This window comes from Ambystoma mexicanum, chromosome 5p (genome assembly GCF_040938575.1).
Source record: "Ambystoma mexicanum isolate Mex_15411 chromosome 5p, UKY_AmexF1_1, whole genome shotgun sequence".
Classification (NCBI taxonomy): domain Eukaryota; kingdom Metazoa; phylum Chordata; class Amphibia; order Caudata; family Ambystomatidae; genus Ambystoma; species Ambystoma mexicanum.
The window spans coordinates 1,360,619,066-1,360,636,514 of record NC_090930.1 but is presented as its reverse complement, the minus strand read 5'-3'; the positions used below and the strand labels follow the sequence as shown (position 1 = coordinate 1,360,636,514).

Below are 17,449 nucleotides of genomic sequence, written 5' to 3'. Positions count from 1 at the left end.
TTTCATCCAGAAGCGCTGGGGGGTAGGGGACGATCATCCCTCCTTCCAAACAGGTGTTATCATCCATATTTATGGTGGATTTGCTTTTAGCCCAGATATTATAAGCTTTACGCTTGATCACTTTCAAGTCCTCTTACTCGGATGAGTACCAAAGTTTATTAGGTTCTTTAAATGGTCGAATGCAAGTGTAGCAATCTTGTCTACAGCAGCAGAAGGAGATGTTTGATACGCAAGCACGAGATCATGAGAGGTGATACAGACGTCTAGGTTAAATTGCAAAGGAGCAATAAGATGAATCAGGGCTTCATCTGTAAGATCCCGGTAGTCCCGGGAAATGACAGTGACCTTAAGTGGCTTCTTCTTCCTTTACCACATAGACGTAGTAATGTCGAAATGAATGAAGCTATGATCAGTCCAGGGTTCATGAAACAATAAACACTCCCTCAGTAGCGATGTTACAGCTAGCCAGCCAGGCAAGTGTATTCCCTTTAACATGGGTAGAGTCCCTAACATGTTGAATAAACCTCAGGGACACCAGCGATTGTTCGATACCAAGTGCTGTCGGGTCTGCTGTATTCTCAAGCTTTGCATGACTGTTAAATAATCAGTTTAACAGAGCCTCACATCCCAACCACATATGCTGGTCCAGTCAAAGTTGGCAGAACTTTGAGGATTTGGACTGTTCCCTGTGTCATCCACCTCTTCTCATTGTGCCATATTTACCCTACAAATGGATGCTTTGTGTGTGTGTCTAGTGGCCACTCTCTTTGAGCTAGGATGCCTTTCCATGAAGTGCCCATCCACGCTCCTCTCTCATCTCCCAACCCCTGGGTTCTCCTGTAGCACCAGTTACCTGCTCTTCCCCTTATACTCCTGCGGCCGCCAGGGTGAAGTATGACATGTTGGCTAATGCACAATGCTATTTTGTGCTTCGGGCCATCGGACCTAAGACGGCGCATATACTTCCAGATACTCACTGACCATGCTCTCTTGACCTTGTTCGGCTGGAATAAGGAAACTATACCTATATACCATCCATTATGAGGTGGTTCTTTGCATTGCAACCCAACACTTGCACAATTAAGCAGTGAGAAGGGTGCCTTCAGACAAATGTCAATATTTGAGTTACCACGCCTTGGAAGACACATGGGCAGCTCCTCTGATGGGGAGGTATGCAACCAAAAGTCCCATGCTTGAGGCTAGATAATATAACTATGTGATGTAGGCCCCATTGTATGTATAGAGTGGATTCCCTAGGCCCCTCAATCCATTCCTAGTATATGTCACTGTCCCTAATGCCCCTGAAACCTCTGAGTGAACTGATGGTAAATAGCCCTATGAGAACCTGACTAAGAAATGGGAAAGGTTCATGCTGTCCAGTGACTCACAGGCTCTACACACCTCTACCTGTGGAGTCCTGTGTCTTTATAATAAACCTGCTATTTTACACAGCTGTGAATTTTGCAGACTGCCAATCCTCACTGGCAGTTTCAATACCTGTGATCCTTGGAATAAATCCAAAATGGCAGGCACTGCTCATATAATATTCGCTAGAGGCATGCTGTCTTTCTTCCTATCCGCAGGTAAACTTAGATTCTCCCCTCCACCATAGGGGTGCCATTTTGCAACCTGAATCCTCCCAATATGCGCGCACCAGCTGACCTTTTGGAACTTGCACCTGGACTGTTTTTTACTGCATTCTATTGTTCTTCTATCTGCAGTTAAGGGTAGATCCTCCCTCTGCCCCCTTTTAGTGGTGCCATTGCAGTCTCGAGCTCCTTAGAAGCATCATGGGATCTTGTCTTACTTCCCAGCCAAACAAAGACTGGTATCTTGTTTCCTGCTGATGTATTTCCAGATTATTTTAGGAATGTAAGCACTTTCCTTAGAGTATCCACACACTGTTCGTCAAGAACAAAGGGCTCTTGCAATTATCTTTTCCGTGTTCTATTCTTTGTTCCCTGTTAGACCCTTTTTGATACTAGGTGCCACAAAAACGTGCCTCAAATAAAGTTCACAAACAACATTCCAGTTAAACTGCAACACAGCACTCCACTGAAACAGCTAATCATATACACTTGCATTCTCTTCAACTACCAATCTGCACACACACACACAGATTAAATCAATGAGCTACTTAGAACACACTCCTCAGGCAGCCATTTTTTATTTCATATTGTAGTTCTGCAAAAGTTAAAATTAAACCTTCCACAATTCACAATTTTACATGTAAAACTTACAAAACAACTTTATGACATGCACGTTTTTACACCTTTCATTACATTATCATTCTTTAAAAGAATTGCATTATCAGTAAAGCACACATTCCCTAAATATCGACCTTAAAATGTTTTTCTCTCCAGAACCTGAATAACATAACAAATCTGAGAACAGGGTTCCTTCCTGGTTCTGCTGGGGCAATATACGCATTTCCAAAAGAAGCATTCTCTTAAATTGTCTAGTTGTATACAGTTTGTGCAGAGAAACAAGGTTTTTTATTTTTATTTAACAACTTGCAATAATGACAACCACTTTCTACTTTAATTTCTTCAGCCCTAACACTAAGAATCTCTCTGGTCGGTGATAAATTAAATCTGGATGTTAGGAATTGATTTATCCAGGTAAAGTTAGGACATTTAACTACATAGCGGGGAAGTACATCAGCATTTTTTCTCTTCATTTGCAATAGGCCTCATTAGGAGGTTTGCGGTAACGCCAGCGGGTTGCCACCAACCCTGTAACACAGAATCCGGCGCCTGACTTCCCGGTGCCACCGGGACTGGTGACACGGGAAGTCAGGCGCCGGAATTTGTAAGTCCTCATTCCCATGGAGTTGCATAGGACTCCATGGGAGTGGGGAGACGGAAGCACTGGCACTGTTGCTTCCGTGACGACTCTGCCTAGCCGGGCCAATGCTCCTGGCAAAGTCAGACCTGTCGGGCGCATCAGCCTCAGCAGGCAGACTCGTAGTTTGGCAGTCCGGAAACAAGGGTGCCAATTGTTAGGGAGAATTCTCTGTTAAGGCTAATTTCCCAAACCTAGTGAGTCCCCCAGCAGCTTTGCTGGATTTTTTGGGGTTTATTTTTTTTCTCCTGCTAAGAGTGAGACTCTTTTTCTCCCACTCTTAGACATGATTTGAGATATCCTTTGACTTTGTAATGTGTTTTATGGGCTATGGGGTCTTTTACTCCATAGGGTTTCATGTGGTTTTTGGTAAGTGTGTTACACAGCACCCTCAGTGCAGTAACACAGGGGTGTCATAGTGACCCCCAAACATAGACTCCATACCCTGGGACTGACTACTGTCTCCCAGGGCATGTAAAGTCACCATTGACTTTACTAGTCTTAAATTGGGAACAGAACCAGTACAAACCATCATATTGTGGAAGTACTGGTAGGGGTAATTAGATTGTCCCTGGGTCTGTTTTTCGAGGGGGCACTGTGCAGTCCCCCCTCGTCGAGTTTCTGGCTGGTGGCAGTGGTTACCACGCAAAATATTCCTTAAGAATATTTACTATGGGATGTTCCCATTCATTTTAAACGCACCACTTTTTGGTGCAATGTTAAAGATACCGCCGGGTTATTTATTTAATATTTATTCCCCGGTTGGGTCTTTTTGCCAGAACTCGGTTTTAAAATGGCGTTTGTGTTCGCCTCTGTAACTCCAACCCAAGTCGAGCCCTTTGTTGCACCTTTTTGCGGGCTTCTACACAGAAGCCTTCAAAAGTGGTGCCACTCTGTCTGGGTCTACAGGATGTGTGGGAGGGGGGTTTAGGCACCCTGGACTGAGTTGCCTCGGCAACTCAAGTCGCACTCTTGTGTGATTGGCCCAGTGGTGAGCCGCCCGGCTCACCACTTAGCATGTTTGAGTGACAGCTAGGACTGATGGATGGGGGTTTTCACATAAAAGCAGGGCTTTGGGGACTGGAACTTCAGAAGTCGCCACAGGACCAAAGAATCCGAAGAGGGAGAAGCTGAGCCGACCTTCAACGATGACACCACCGGTGGAGCCCTGCTGAGCCGCCTCACCACTTCTTCCAACAACAGAGGAGATCTTTATCCCGAAGAGTCTTCTTCCTTTGACTGGTGGGGATAACCAGTTTGCCCGCCTTTTCGCCTTCCCGGATCATCTCGTGGCCGCCTTGCCTGTGCCAAGCACCCCGGCAACCAGGATACCACGTTTTACCACCACCACGAATAAAAGGGTAGTATCTTTTAACCGGAGAACTCAGCGGCTGGTTTCTTCCCTGGCAGTGCAACAACCTTCAGCTTTCCTCCACGTCGAGATCTTCTCTTCCTCTAGACGACGCCGTGACTTGCACCCGCTGCCAGGAACAACTGCCCTCGCTGGAGGATTCTCTCCACTTTCAAGGTGCTGTGTCCGCCTGGCCTCCCTCGCAAAGGTCTGTGTGGGGTGTCTCTTAAATCCTCAATTTACCACTTGGGTTGGCCCTAGGCTGGCTAACTGAACTTTTCTGAGCTGAACTAATTCCTTTGTGAACTCTCTGCAAGACTTTTCAAGCCTTTTAAACTGTGTGATCTTGGGCGCATTGGTGTTCTACACTCTCCAAGAGGGAGCCTGGCCTCTGAACTTTTTGCTCACAAGTAGACTTTGACTTTCCTGCCTTGCTGGGTGCTTCTTAAGTATTGTGTTGTGTGCTTTTCTAATTTCTGCCTTTTCCCTCCCTTTTTTGATAACTTATTGGAGTGCCATCTTTAGTTAAGCGCTCACCTCTATCTGGAAATAAGTGGTGTTAACTAAGACATGTCTAATAAGGAATAAGGGATGTATATATATTAATAGTGACTGTGTTTTGAACTTGCTTACAATAATAGTGCTGGAGTGTTTCTAAGTGTGTCTTTAAATAAATAATTATATACTTTGATACCAAAGCTCTGGTCAGTGTTTGCTTGTGCTACTGTATTTTGGTACCTATCTTGCATACTCTATATACTGTCTAACTCTTCTTGAGAGAAGTCTGGCTGCTCAGCCACAGCTACCAGGTAAATCTGGGTGGTACAGACTGCTACCAATTGGGTTACTGCCAACACCTGTAGTCTTAAGCCTTTTGCAGTGGTGCCTAAGGGAACTGCACAGGTTTCTGCCTGCTTACCGGCACCCTTGTTTCCGGACTGCCATTCTTGTAATGAAGTATATAGTCTTTGTACAATTTAAACTTCAATATTCAATCTCAGCCCATTCAGAGCCTTCTAATATTTTCTTTTCTTTCACCTGATTTCTGATTAATGGTTCAGCTTCTTCTTCAGCCTCTAAAATATTGCACCATCCGCCCTAAAGTTGTTAAAGACTTTAGATGATCCTTTACTCTCTTTTTGGGCAAGATATCAATATAAGGTGACTTTTGCCGGATCTAAGATATTTCAAAAGATCTGCAGCTTTTTCTACTTAATCATTGCTGATTACAGATATCAGCACACAGTTTGGAAAAAATAGAACACCTCGCCACAATAAACCTTCTAGCTTCTTCAATTTATTTCTAAGGCCCTGATTTACCAACCCTAAAACATGTAAAATTGCCAGGGCTACTTTTAATCGATACAATTTCATAACAGGCAACATTGAAAACCTTGCATATCTGAGATTGATTTCTTCATCTTTGCTACAAACATTGTTACTTTGGTTTTTATTTTTACAAATTCAGCTTCTGCTAATGAGTGATTATGAAAAGTAAACCTGAGATATGTCCGATGAATCCTACAGAGTCCTCAACGAATCCCAGCCTAAAGTCTCCCCTGGTGGCAAGGGGAAGGCAGCTGCTACCTGATCCTAAGCTTTGGGGTGGTATTAGCCGGGTGGATCACCTGGGAGCAGAAGGGGCTACCAAGGGAATGGAATGACTCTGTTAGGAGACACACAGCATTTATCTTCTTTGTAGGGTAAGATTTCCATAATGCCGGAATACCTAATGGCTTGTTGTCAGAGAAAGGCTTCCCATCCCAATATTACCCAAATTGGCAGTGGTGAAAATGCAGGGGAATGATATATGTAAGGATCAGAAAATCAATGTCAACAGTGGATCTAATCCTTTCCTGCTCCTAATATATAGAATCAAAGAAGCTTTTCATTAGAGTGGAGTCGCCCAATTATTTATTAATGCTTCCTCTCTTCGTCACACAAATGTGTTCCTTAATGGTCACACCGAGTGGTACATCTCAGTCTAACTCGTCACGTAGTAATGAGCATGGTCCTCTTGTCCCCATTCCAATTAAATGTCCAAGTCACGGAGGGAATTCAATTCCAGACGATTCGTGTTGTAAAAATACACTCCTCCCCACAATGGGTATTCTTAATATTCCCTTCTAGTTGGCTCTCTCATCATCTTGTCACTCTGTTTGGCGCGCTCGTTCTTCAACTCGAGTTGGAAAATTAATAATTGGGTGACTCCACTCTAATGAAAAGCTTCTTTGAATCTATATATTAGGAGCATGAAGTTTTAGATCCAGTTTTGACATTACCCCCATTAAGGAGTGTTGGAGATATGTACCAGAAGACATTGTTCACCTAATGTTAGTGGGTCAGGCCATATTCTAGGTCTACCAAGATCCTGAAGAAGGTCAAGGAACATTGGGCTAATTGGAAATAAGCTGTTAGATTACGACCGAAACATATGTAGATCCTGTGAGTAAGCTGTATTGGTATTATACATAAGTACACACAAAACATTGTTATAGGTGCAACAAAATTGTACATTGAGGTGTTTTTTTCACGATCAGGTTCAATTACCTGTTTTTTTTGTACAAATTGATTATTGGATGTGTGGAATGGGAAAGTGTATGGATGGTGAAATGATTGAGAAGATGTCAAATATATATGAACTTATGTGCTCTGTGAGCAAACAGTACTAAATATTCTATTTGAAAATAAATATAATTTTTTTTAGATCAAAACTGTCTAGCGAATGCATATTGGATCTCTCCAGACTCAATTACCAAGGTCCATTTTTTGCATTTTCACGTATCACTTACCTGGAGGACCTGTGGTATTACAGGTACCCTTATAATTTAACCAACCTAGAATACAGCAATGCTATCCTCACTAGTCTCCCCAATTGCGCACTTGCCCTCCCTGCAAGCCATACAAAATGCATCAGCCGGACTCACCCTTGACCTCCCAAATATTCACACATCACCCCAGCTCTTACCCAGCTCCACTACCTCCCCGTACACTATAGAGTTGCCTTCAAAGGACCCTACATGGCTTTCAAATACATCCACCAGAAGACCCCATTTTACCTCCATGACAAACTCAAACTCCTTACCCACACAAACACCAGACAAGCAAGCCAGCAACTCCTACACGTTCGGTCTGCAAACAAACATGCACATAAAGTCAGGCATTTACCCAGTTGGCACACAGACCAAGGAACACCCTACTACTTCACAGCTGCACTGCACCCTCCATCAACACTTTCAGAATGCACCTAAAAACATATCTGTTTCCCCACACAAAAACCTGCCCTTCAACCTCCTCTGCTACCACTTGGCTATCGTAAACGTCCAATCCTATCTTGAACATATTCTGAAACTTCTGTTTCACTTACCACCTTTTCACCTTTTCAACCTTTGAACCTTGTAAGGTGCTCTGAGATCCTCTCGGTAGGGCTAACACTGAACAAAATAAATAAATAAAATAGCAGAGCCACAGTGCGAGACACTAGCCAATTAGTCACAAATGAATAATTCATAGCCCCAGTGAGCGCAGGGCAGGATAGAGTAAGGCAGTGCAGTGAGGAGGAAGTAGAATAGAGAGCTGATTGTAGGTGACAGTGGAAGAGAGAAGAGTGGAGATGGGAAAGATAGGAAAGATAAGAGCATATACAGAAAGGAGAAGGATGATTATACAAGGGCAAGGGAAGGGTGACAAGAGCAGAGGTAGAGAAAGGAGAGAGAAGAGCAGGGATAAAGGAGAGAAAGGAACAGAAGCAGAAAGAAAGCAGAGGTGAACCATTAAGGAGAAAGAGAAGTGGGTTGTAGCGTCAAGGGGCCAGAGAGTAGAGAGAAGATAACTACCATAGAGAGCCAGCTGCAGGAGGGAGAAGCATGGAAAGAAAGGGGTAGAGCGGAGGAGAAAAGAAAAAAGTAAAGGGTGGGGAGGACGCAGAGAGGGGTAACCGGGAGAGTAGAAGGGGACAAGAAAGAGTCCCCAAAACCTCATACCTGAAATGAATTGTGCAGTGGTGCAGAGCCAACAGCTTATGTTTAAAGGCCTGGATGAATAAACAATGAAACAATTGAAACTGGTAACGAGAATCAGGAAGGAAGGGGGGCAGGGAAGTCATTTGGGAGTTGCCAGGGGTCACACCTGCGACCCCGAGGCCTCCCTGGCTACCCCTAAAAAATAAATAAAAAATACATATTTGTTTTTATATTGAAGCTCCTGGGATGTAGCCAGTACCATGTGGCTCTTTGTTTCTGGAGTGGTTGCCATTTTTGTTGAGACCTCTTTAAAAAAACAGGGGGTTCCACAAGTGTAACACTATGAGTAGTGACCCCAAAAAAAGAAAACATAGGAATAACAAATAATGTGTCTTTCTGGAATGCTATAAAATAATTGCTAGACTCATTAAAGGGGTGTAAGGTTGTGTTCTACCGCTTCTATGCCTCCCCAACGGTCATGTGATGTCACTTCCGCTACCCCTGGCATTTTGGTGAAATGACATTCCTGGGGGGTGGATGGGAGGTGAGTTAATCATGTCTTCATCAAAACCAGCAAAATAGTATGATGCCTGACTCCTGTCTAAATTACCATAGGCACAAAGGGTGGTGTTGCCGGGTATTCTACAAGTTCAAGTAGACCAAGATGACATCCTGACAAACCCCACCCCGCCCCTTCCACCGAGGCAAGTGCACGGCCAATCAAAATTACAGCGATTGTAAAAAACAGTTTTTATCTTGCCAGGAAGGCCAATTTACCTTGTCTGGTGTGGTAGGGACTGAGGACTATGGTGGTAAAAGAAGGTCACCCAGTGTGCTTACTTTTAAAATCCCACCCCTTTGGCTCAGTGAAACATAATCCCATGTTTCCTGCTATTCCTAACAAGATATATATACTTACACCTGGACTTGAAGTTCTCTGTTGATCACCTACGCTACCTCCCCTTTTTACCATTACACTCTGAAGTATCCTGTCTACATAAAGTGCATAACAAAACACTGAATATATAAATACAATTAAAAAATAAATACTAAATAGGTGGTGTCATTGGTGCAAGATAGCTTCACACTCCATCTTCGAGTATCTTTGATAATATGTCTGTCGTTCCGCTCTCCCTTCTGCTGCGTCTGACTGCTGCCCTGTAACTGATTTTGCCATGCCTTTTTTAGGCCTCTCCTTCAAATGGCCTTTCTTTTATGCCCCGGAATTAGTAAACCTGCTTTGCAGATTGAGTTAAGCCCCTTGATAAGCAGAAGCCTGTTTTATACTTTCCCACAAGACCCCAGTTGTGCCCAAAGACTTTAAAGGCACTGTCCCCATCTTGGGGCCTCTGGGAGGTTCCGCTCTGTCCGCGTTCAACTGTGTGTCCTAGCTGTCACACTCCACTAGGTGCTCTCTATCTAACCCTCACTACTACAGTGCCTCCAGATGCCTCCCTGCCCTAACACAGTTGAATGTGGGTGCCATCTGGTGTAGGGGCCCCTATGCCAGTCAGCTTCTCTAGTATTTTCAGCATTTCCTCTTCCCTCACTTGCTTCTAAACACCCTTGAGTGTCCCAAATGGCATGGTGGGCCATATCGTACGTCTTGGTTCAACCTAGATAGTTCTTTCAATGAGAGAGTGGTCCTTGTTAGGATTCCTTCTGGCATATGGGGTCCCTTGGCATATGTGGATTGTATGAATCCTCTCTGAGCACTATTCATTCTGTTTGAATGTGACTGGTTGACTGGAAGGGTCTTAGCTTGCTTACAAGGCCCTACAGATGGTGATATAAATATATTCTTAGCTTTTGGTGGCCTTTAGGGCTGCTCTCCATCTTTCATGTGTGCTGCCCCATGGAGCTCTTCCCCCCTCTAACCTCTTATAGAACCAGGCTACTGGCCTTATAGAAGCAAGGTGTGGTATACTACTATGGACTTGCTTTTTCTGATTCTCCTGGTTTTAAGGCTGAGTGATGGTATAGACTAGGAGGCGGACTATGCATATCCCACCCTTGATCGGGCGGGAAATAGGGACTGTGGGATGGAGTCAGGCCACAACTACTTAGAGTAATTTTCCTAAATTAAAAAGGAGTGTGGGTGCTGCTCTACTGAGAACAAACATGGGTCAAATACCTTGTTGTATGGAATTTCTTCCACTCAGGAGGATCTACAACCATGTTTTAGTTAACTGGACCCTTCACAGAGGAGACAAATCCATTTTCAGGGGCAGCCCAGCACCGAAAGGCTCAGCAACCCTCGACAACGGCTGGAGTAAATGAGGAGTACGTCATTGTTGACAAGAAATAGATTAAACCTTTTCTTCCCACAAATATTGGAATGACCATGAACCCTAATGAATGTTGTTCGATAGATTGCAGTCTGAAGCGACACAAAAATATGAAGTTTAATTGTAAAGGCTACATTGTTTTGAGAAATATTGTAGGTAGAGAGCAGTAGGATTGGTGGGTAGCAGGCCCTTAAAATAATATGTCTACTGTATCTAAACAGAGTGATCGGTTGTGGATGGTGCCTAAAGAAATTATTTTCATGCTATTATATGCATTCTATTCAAATGTATTTTCTTTGATGACGGAAGAAGGCACATGTAAACAATTAAAGTGAAAAAGAGTAGTATGATAAGGGCAAGTATGTACATCCCACTGCTGACAGTATACGTCACAAAGGTCTTGTGGAGTGCACAAACAACTGGGCTCAGTAGATACAGTTTTACAGTCTTTTTTATGACGGTGTCCAAACTTTAACTCAAAATCTAGAATAGCAAATAGAACAGTCTTAGCAACCACAAAGCAAAGTTTGATGTGTCCCGTCCCTTTGCCCCATGGTCGTGGCAATTGCTATTATCTAACTAGATGCAGTCTTTTGTTGGTCCCTTACCCATTTAACACCAAGTCTCTTCCAAATCCAATCTAGTTGATTGACTTGCTTACTGAATCTTCTAGTGCTTTACCTGCCGCTGTTGTAGGTTTGGCTGGAGTTGGTGTCAGAGCAATGATTTCCCAATGCTAGTGTCTATTCCACAGGCCCCTTCTCCACTGACAGGTGTGGCTTGGATCTCTGTTCCCTTCATCTTGTTGAAATGATGGCCCACTGTAACCATCCTCCTCTTGCTACCTTCTTCACTGCCCTCTCCAGATGTTACCATGTCCTCTAGAATCTTAAACCCTCCTCATAGTGCAGCCACCTTCTTCAGAGCTTCGCCACTTCATCCTGATGTTACTACCTCCCCCACTCGCACACCACCTCCTGATGATATCACCGTGTACAAACCCATCATAAATCGAATGAGAGAAACCAGGCACTGGCAGCAGAGTCAGATATATTTTCATAGAGCTGTGCAAAAAGGGACAGACACACCAGCAGAGTATCACCATCACAGGCACGGGGCTCTGAAGAACCGAATTCACAGGCTTTTATAGAGTTTTAAAGCATAAGGTTGATACAGAAAATCGTCATAACACATTTAGTTGGTTACATTAACAAGGAACTTACTAACAGAACATCCTCTGAAATTTAGGGCCAAGGATTAACAGCACCATGCTAGGTCTATACAATTTTACCTTGTCTACCTGCATGAAAAAGTCTCTGCCTCAAACAGGTCTCTCCATCATACATAAAAGGCCCAGTCGGGTGACTAGTACCCATGTGTGAGCCCTATCCCGATTCTCATGCAACAGTACCTCCCCTTCATGTTTGACATGATGCATGTCACTGGCATGCCTGTGCCTTGGGCAGAGACTAAAATCATAGCCACACAACTTAATAAGCTTCCTGATTCCTGTCAATCAGTCATGTTACTGTGTGGCTCTTGCTGCATTGTATCCCTTATCATGGCTTTGGTTCTGCTCTGTCCATTATATGTGCGCTGCCATCGCTTATACTGTTGGTTTTGACAACCTCCTCTAGTTTCCTCCCACATCCTTCTGATGCCATCACCTCCTCCTGTCTCCTACCACCTCCAACTGATATGACTGAATCCGCCTGTCTCCTAGAACCTCTTCCTGAAGTTACCACCTCCTCAAATCTTCTATCAGCTCCTTCTGGCTCCATCCCATTTGTCTCCTATAGCCTTTTCTTCTCCACATTACGTGTAAAACACTTCCAAATCTTCCAACCGGCAGCAGCAACTGAGGTTGCTGTAGTTAATCTATGGGACCCCCACCTCACAGTCTGTTTTACTGTGAAGGTCTGCACATGTTAGTGTTGTTTGAGGGAGGGCTGGAATTGGCTACATTCTCTGTGTGCACGTGGGGCTAATCTGGGCTTAGGGTGTAGGACCCTGTCTGGCTAGTCTACCATCTAGGATTCCAGATGTGTCCCTCTGACCCTCCTAAAGACTGCATTCTCCGAGCTGCGGACTTTTGTGTTTTCAGTATGTGAATTAAGTGCTTCTGTCACGCCTGGTAAGCTTCCGATACTTCCTGTTTCGGTGTTAACATTGTGTATGCACAGAGCCTTTTACTTTGTTTGACTGGGGTAAAGTTCCTTTGCAAGTGAATGCTTTAGTTGAAACAGTGTTTTCGAAGTCAGGTTCCATGCATTTGAGGAGTCGTGGAATTGACACCTTGTATTTCCTTTCCCTTAAAAGTGATGCCTCTTTTGCATTATTGGAGATTTGGGTTTCCCTGAGGTGACTTTTCAATTCTATTTCTTGTGGAGGGCCTTGTAGATGATTGCTAGGGTCTTTCTTTCTTCTCTGCCCCAGTGGGCCAGCATGGTGGGGAGGGACTGGTCTGTGTTGAGTGTGACTGTATCCTGCCAGGGTTTAGGAAGCCTGGTAAGGTAACCAGGGGTCCCTCCACACACCACCCACTGGGCCCAACACCCACGGGATGGGGTGACACCTAGCCATCCTTAGTCACCTTCCTTGAGGTCCTCAAAGTCAAGCAGGGGATTTTGTCACAGAAAGACTATCCTGTTTATTTTACTTGTGATACAAGTGTGTATAGTATAAAAAGCATTTATTATCTCAGCCGTGGGTCCCTATAGAGAAAATATCATGGAATATCCTTCTTTGATCAGTGTTACTGTTCATTGGCAATGTTACATGTATTCAACAATCAAAGGGTCTCTGCTACTACATAGGCACAACACTACCCATGAATGTTATCCTATATGAGTATAAGTATCTAATAAGCATTTAAGGTGGTGGTGTCCAGAAGTAAAAAGGAAGTTCATGGAAAATGAGTTGCACATACCTGCAGCTCTATATAACTGATGGCTGATAGATCAAAGCAAACTCGCCTGTCCAGCGATTCTTATATCAAAGCTGTTATTTACCCCTGCCCAGCTATTGATCTGGCATCATATAATGTGGGATCAATGAGGCAGGATAAGCTTGATGTTTGACTATCTAGGGGTTATGTAACTGGTATGTTTTATCATCTTTAGACTCTGATGGAAGATGCTGACCGATGCAGACACAAGATGCAGACAGCTTCCAGTTTGATAAGTGGATTGGCTGGTGAGAAAGAAAGGTGGACCCAACAGAGCAAAGAATTTGCAGCACAAACAAAAAGACTTGTTGGTATGTAACTGGCTATGGAAAACCAATGGCTTAAAATGAGAGAGAAATGGAAAAAGCTGGACCCCTTTTTTTGTTTGATATTTATTGAGTGCACAGACCATAAATGACTTAAGAGCACGAGACAAACACAATAATAAGAATAGTAAAACAAAAATAAAACAACATTTGAAAAAGTCTGAAAAAACGAACACACGAGCAGCCCTGGGCATATGATATGATCTTTTATTTATATAGCACCTATACACAATGTGTTTCAAAGCGCTTCAAGGCAAGGGAGGGAACAAGGGAAAATACAATGACATTCTTACAGGCCATGAACAGTAAGGATGTGAAATTAACTATCGTACACGGCCTGACGACATTTTAGATAGTGCAAGAGCTAAGACATAGATAAGGAAGGGAGGGGGAGAGTGGGAAGGAAATGGAAACAGACAGGCGTCTACCGTACTAGGCCTGACGACATTTCTGGTAGAGCCGGAGAAAACAAAAGGTGAGGGAGAGGGGTGCAGAAAGGGAGGGGAGGAACAAAACAAGCAACTATCATACTAGGCCTGACGACATTTCAGATAGTGCTGGGGGGTGGGCAGGAAAAAACAGTAATGGGAGGGTGGACGAAACAGACGAGGTTGCTATCATATTAGGTCCGGGGACAATTCTGATAGAGTAAGTGCATAGAAGAAAGTAAGGGGAGGAGATAGGAAAAGGGTGTGCAGGGCTTGCTAAGTGGTGAAAAAGAGCGGCAGGCAGGAAGGCACCAGGTGGGCGGGGCTTAGGCCAGGTGACCTAGATCCACTTATACCTGCTCCCCATCTGCAAAGGAAAAGAGGCTGCAGGGCTTCTTAAGTAGGAAAAAGAGTGGCAAGCAGGAAGGCACCAGGTGGGCGGGGCTTGCTAAGTGGTGAAAAAAGAGCAGAGGCGGGAAGGCAGCAGGTGGGCGGGGCTTAGGCCAGGTGACCTAGATCCACTTGCACCTGCTCCCCATCTGCAAAGGAAAAGATGCTGGAGGCAGGGGCGTTGCTAGGGGGGGGCTAAGTGGGCTATAGCCCCTCATCTTTTGGTTGTAGCCCCGGATAGAATCTCAGGAGCTACAGCCAAAAGACTAGCTATCCCCCAGTCCCAACAGTTCCGACATCAGTTTAGCCCCGGGTCTTTTCCAGACCTAGCAACTCCCCTGGCTGGGGGGCTCCTTAAGTAGGAAAAAGAGCGGCACGCAGGAAGGCACCAGTTGTGCAGGGCTTGCTAAGTGGTGAAAAAGAGTGGCAAGCAGGAAGGCACCAGGTGAGCGGGGCTTGCTAAGTGGTGAAAAAGAGCGGCAGGCAGGAAGGCACCATGCGGGCGGGGCTTAGGCCAGGTGACCTAGATCCAGTTGCACCTGCTCCCCATCTGCTCCCGGTCTGCCATACAGATCGGCAGACCGGGAATGCCATTATTTGAAGGTATGTGGGCCATCATGCAATTTGAACTATCGCCGTCTGTGGAATCCCAATGGAACCTAAAACCATTCAGGCTAAAATAACTTGGCAAATACATGAGTTTTAACGATTAGAGTAGTCCAGAGTTGCTAATACCGTAGCTCTGATAACTGCAACTAAAGGGTGCATTTTCCAGAGTGTGCAGATGGAAATTACATGCTTTAGAACGTTTTTGAATGTACCTGCTGTTAGTGAGTTGGTAGTCAAAAAGATGCCCATGTTTTTGTCTTCAGTGGCGCATAGGAGTGGGGCCCATTGCGGGTGGTGACACAAAGGTGAGGGATGCTCATGTCTTTGAACACAATCTCCGTTTTTGTTACATTCAGGTACATGTGAATATTTATGATCTGATCTTGGATGGAGACCAAACATTAAGTGGTGGCATAGAATGAGCAGTCATTCATACGTTGTTTGAAGCCAGTCCGTGTGTCATCCGGAAGCAGCTGACAAGCAGGAGAAAAGACCACCATTATATCTGCGAGAGGCTTCATGTAACAAAGCAGAAAGGACTGAGTCTTGGGGGACATCAGTGGAAGTAGGGAACAGCTCACAGCAAGAATGTTTACGGATGCAACACTGCAGGAAAGCTGTGATCCGGTTTAGTGCTGCACCCTGGATCCCTAGAGGCTCTTAAGTCTTTCCTGCAGGGTACAGTGGATGACTGTGTCGAAGGCTGAGGACAAGTCGAACAGTAACAGAGCTGCAGGGCAATTTTTCCTCTGACACAAACAGGGAAACCTCTATTACGTGCAGCACGGCTGATTCCGTACTGTCTGCTTGTATGAACCCCAATTGGATGTCATGTTAAAGACTGTATTTTCCACAGTATTCCATGAGTCGTCTGGTTGCCGTTTTCTCCATTTCTTTACAAGGAAATTAGTGGGCTGAGAGATTGGGCAACAAATGTCCAGGACTTTTGGGATCACTGAGGTTTTTTTCAGAAGAGACACAATGGTGTTTTTTGTTAGTTATTTTGAACATTCATTGTGAGTAAGGAGCGCTTAGTGAGGGTGTTCAGAGCAGGTGCAAATACGATTATGTTTTCTTTCATTGTGATGGCTGGGCAGGGGTCTTTTTGCACATAGGGATATTCGTTTTGGCAACACATCTTTTGTGTGATGCTGCGAACAGTCCTGAAAGGGGCTTGCACAGCGGGTAGTGGCCTCATGAGACATATTGGACCTTTCATGGAGCTGATTACTGTGCAAGACCTCCTTGACTTTGTTATAAGATGAAAACTTTATTCGTCAAAGCCTATAAAGTGCAATCACAGTACATTAAAACAGATAAAATAACAAAATAAATAACACATACCATCATTCCATATGTATACACAAAAACATGTTCGTTAGACAAATACAAATGAATTCCATTATAAATTTGCAAATAATCTTCTAATCCCTATTGAAAACATCACATCAGGACCTAGTGAAATGAACAACAAAGCAGTTTGATATATTACACAGCCACGGTAGTGGCTGTGTAGTTATGGTTAAGATGCTGTTTCCATTGCAAGAGCACTTTTTGGGCGGCCTATAACTCCGCTCCCCCTGGACGAATCCTCACCAAACTTTGCAAAAAAAGTATATGGGCCACTTTCATGAAGTTTGATGAGGTTTGGTCCAGGGGGGGGAAAAGTTATAGGGGGGGTCCCAAAACGTCTTTTTTTCCCATAGACTGAATGGGGGAAAAACTTTGCGCACGGCTACAGGCCAAACCGCAGGACGGATTTTCACCAAATTTGTGGCAGGTACAGGGGCTTGGTCCAGAAAACGTGCTTTTGTAAATTTGGTGACCTTCCCTGCAGTACTTTTCATTAAAATGACCAAAAAGTAGGTCTGAAAAAATTAGTGATATCTATGTCCGCTTCGCGTTCACACTTCCATGTTCGATCCAAGGACAAGATACCGATTGGCTAAGGGGCTGGCGTCATGACCGCGGACACACAACGTCTCTGCCGATTGGCTGCAGCGAGACGTGCTCTGCGTCAGATTGTTTGGATGCGCCCGACATCTTGGATCCGCTGATAGCGGGGCGACAACCAGCGGAAACATGTCATATTTATAAAACTCTTTTGCTGTGTCATAGAGCGTTGGGAAAGGTTCAGACAGTAAGACATGGGTGATCAATGCATTTGTTCTGGCAGTCGGACTTCATGATGTATTTTCTATGGCCACTTTGTATGCACAGAAAATTAGGGGTTCAATAACTGTAGTATTTCAGTCCATGCAGTGCACAGGCAACTTGTATCTGTTGTAAGGACAAGCGTGGTGT

The 17,449-nt window shown here is 44.4% G+C and overlaps 1 protein-coding gene across 1 annotated transcript in view; it reads left to right on the top strand.

Annotated features, from left to right (window-relative positions):
• The window catches only part of DNAH5 (dynein axonemal heavy chain 5), a 4,235,244-nt gene that overhangs the window by 3,492,691 nt on the left and 725,104 nt on the right, over positions 1-17,449 (top strand). The window contains exon 62 of the mRNA XM_069613779.1: positions 13,568-13,703. Coding sequence (XP_069469880.1) covers positions 13,568-13,703 — 136 coding nt within the window. The remainder of the gene's footprint in view (positions 1-13,567; positions 13,704-17,449) is intronic.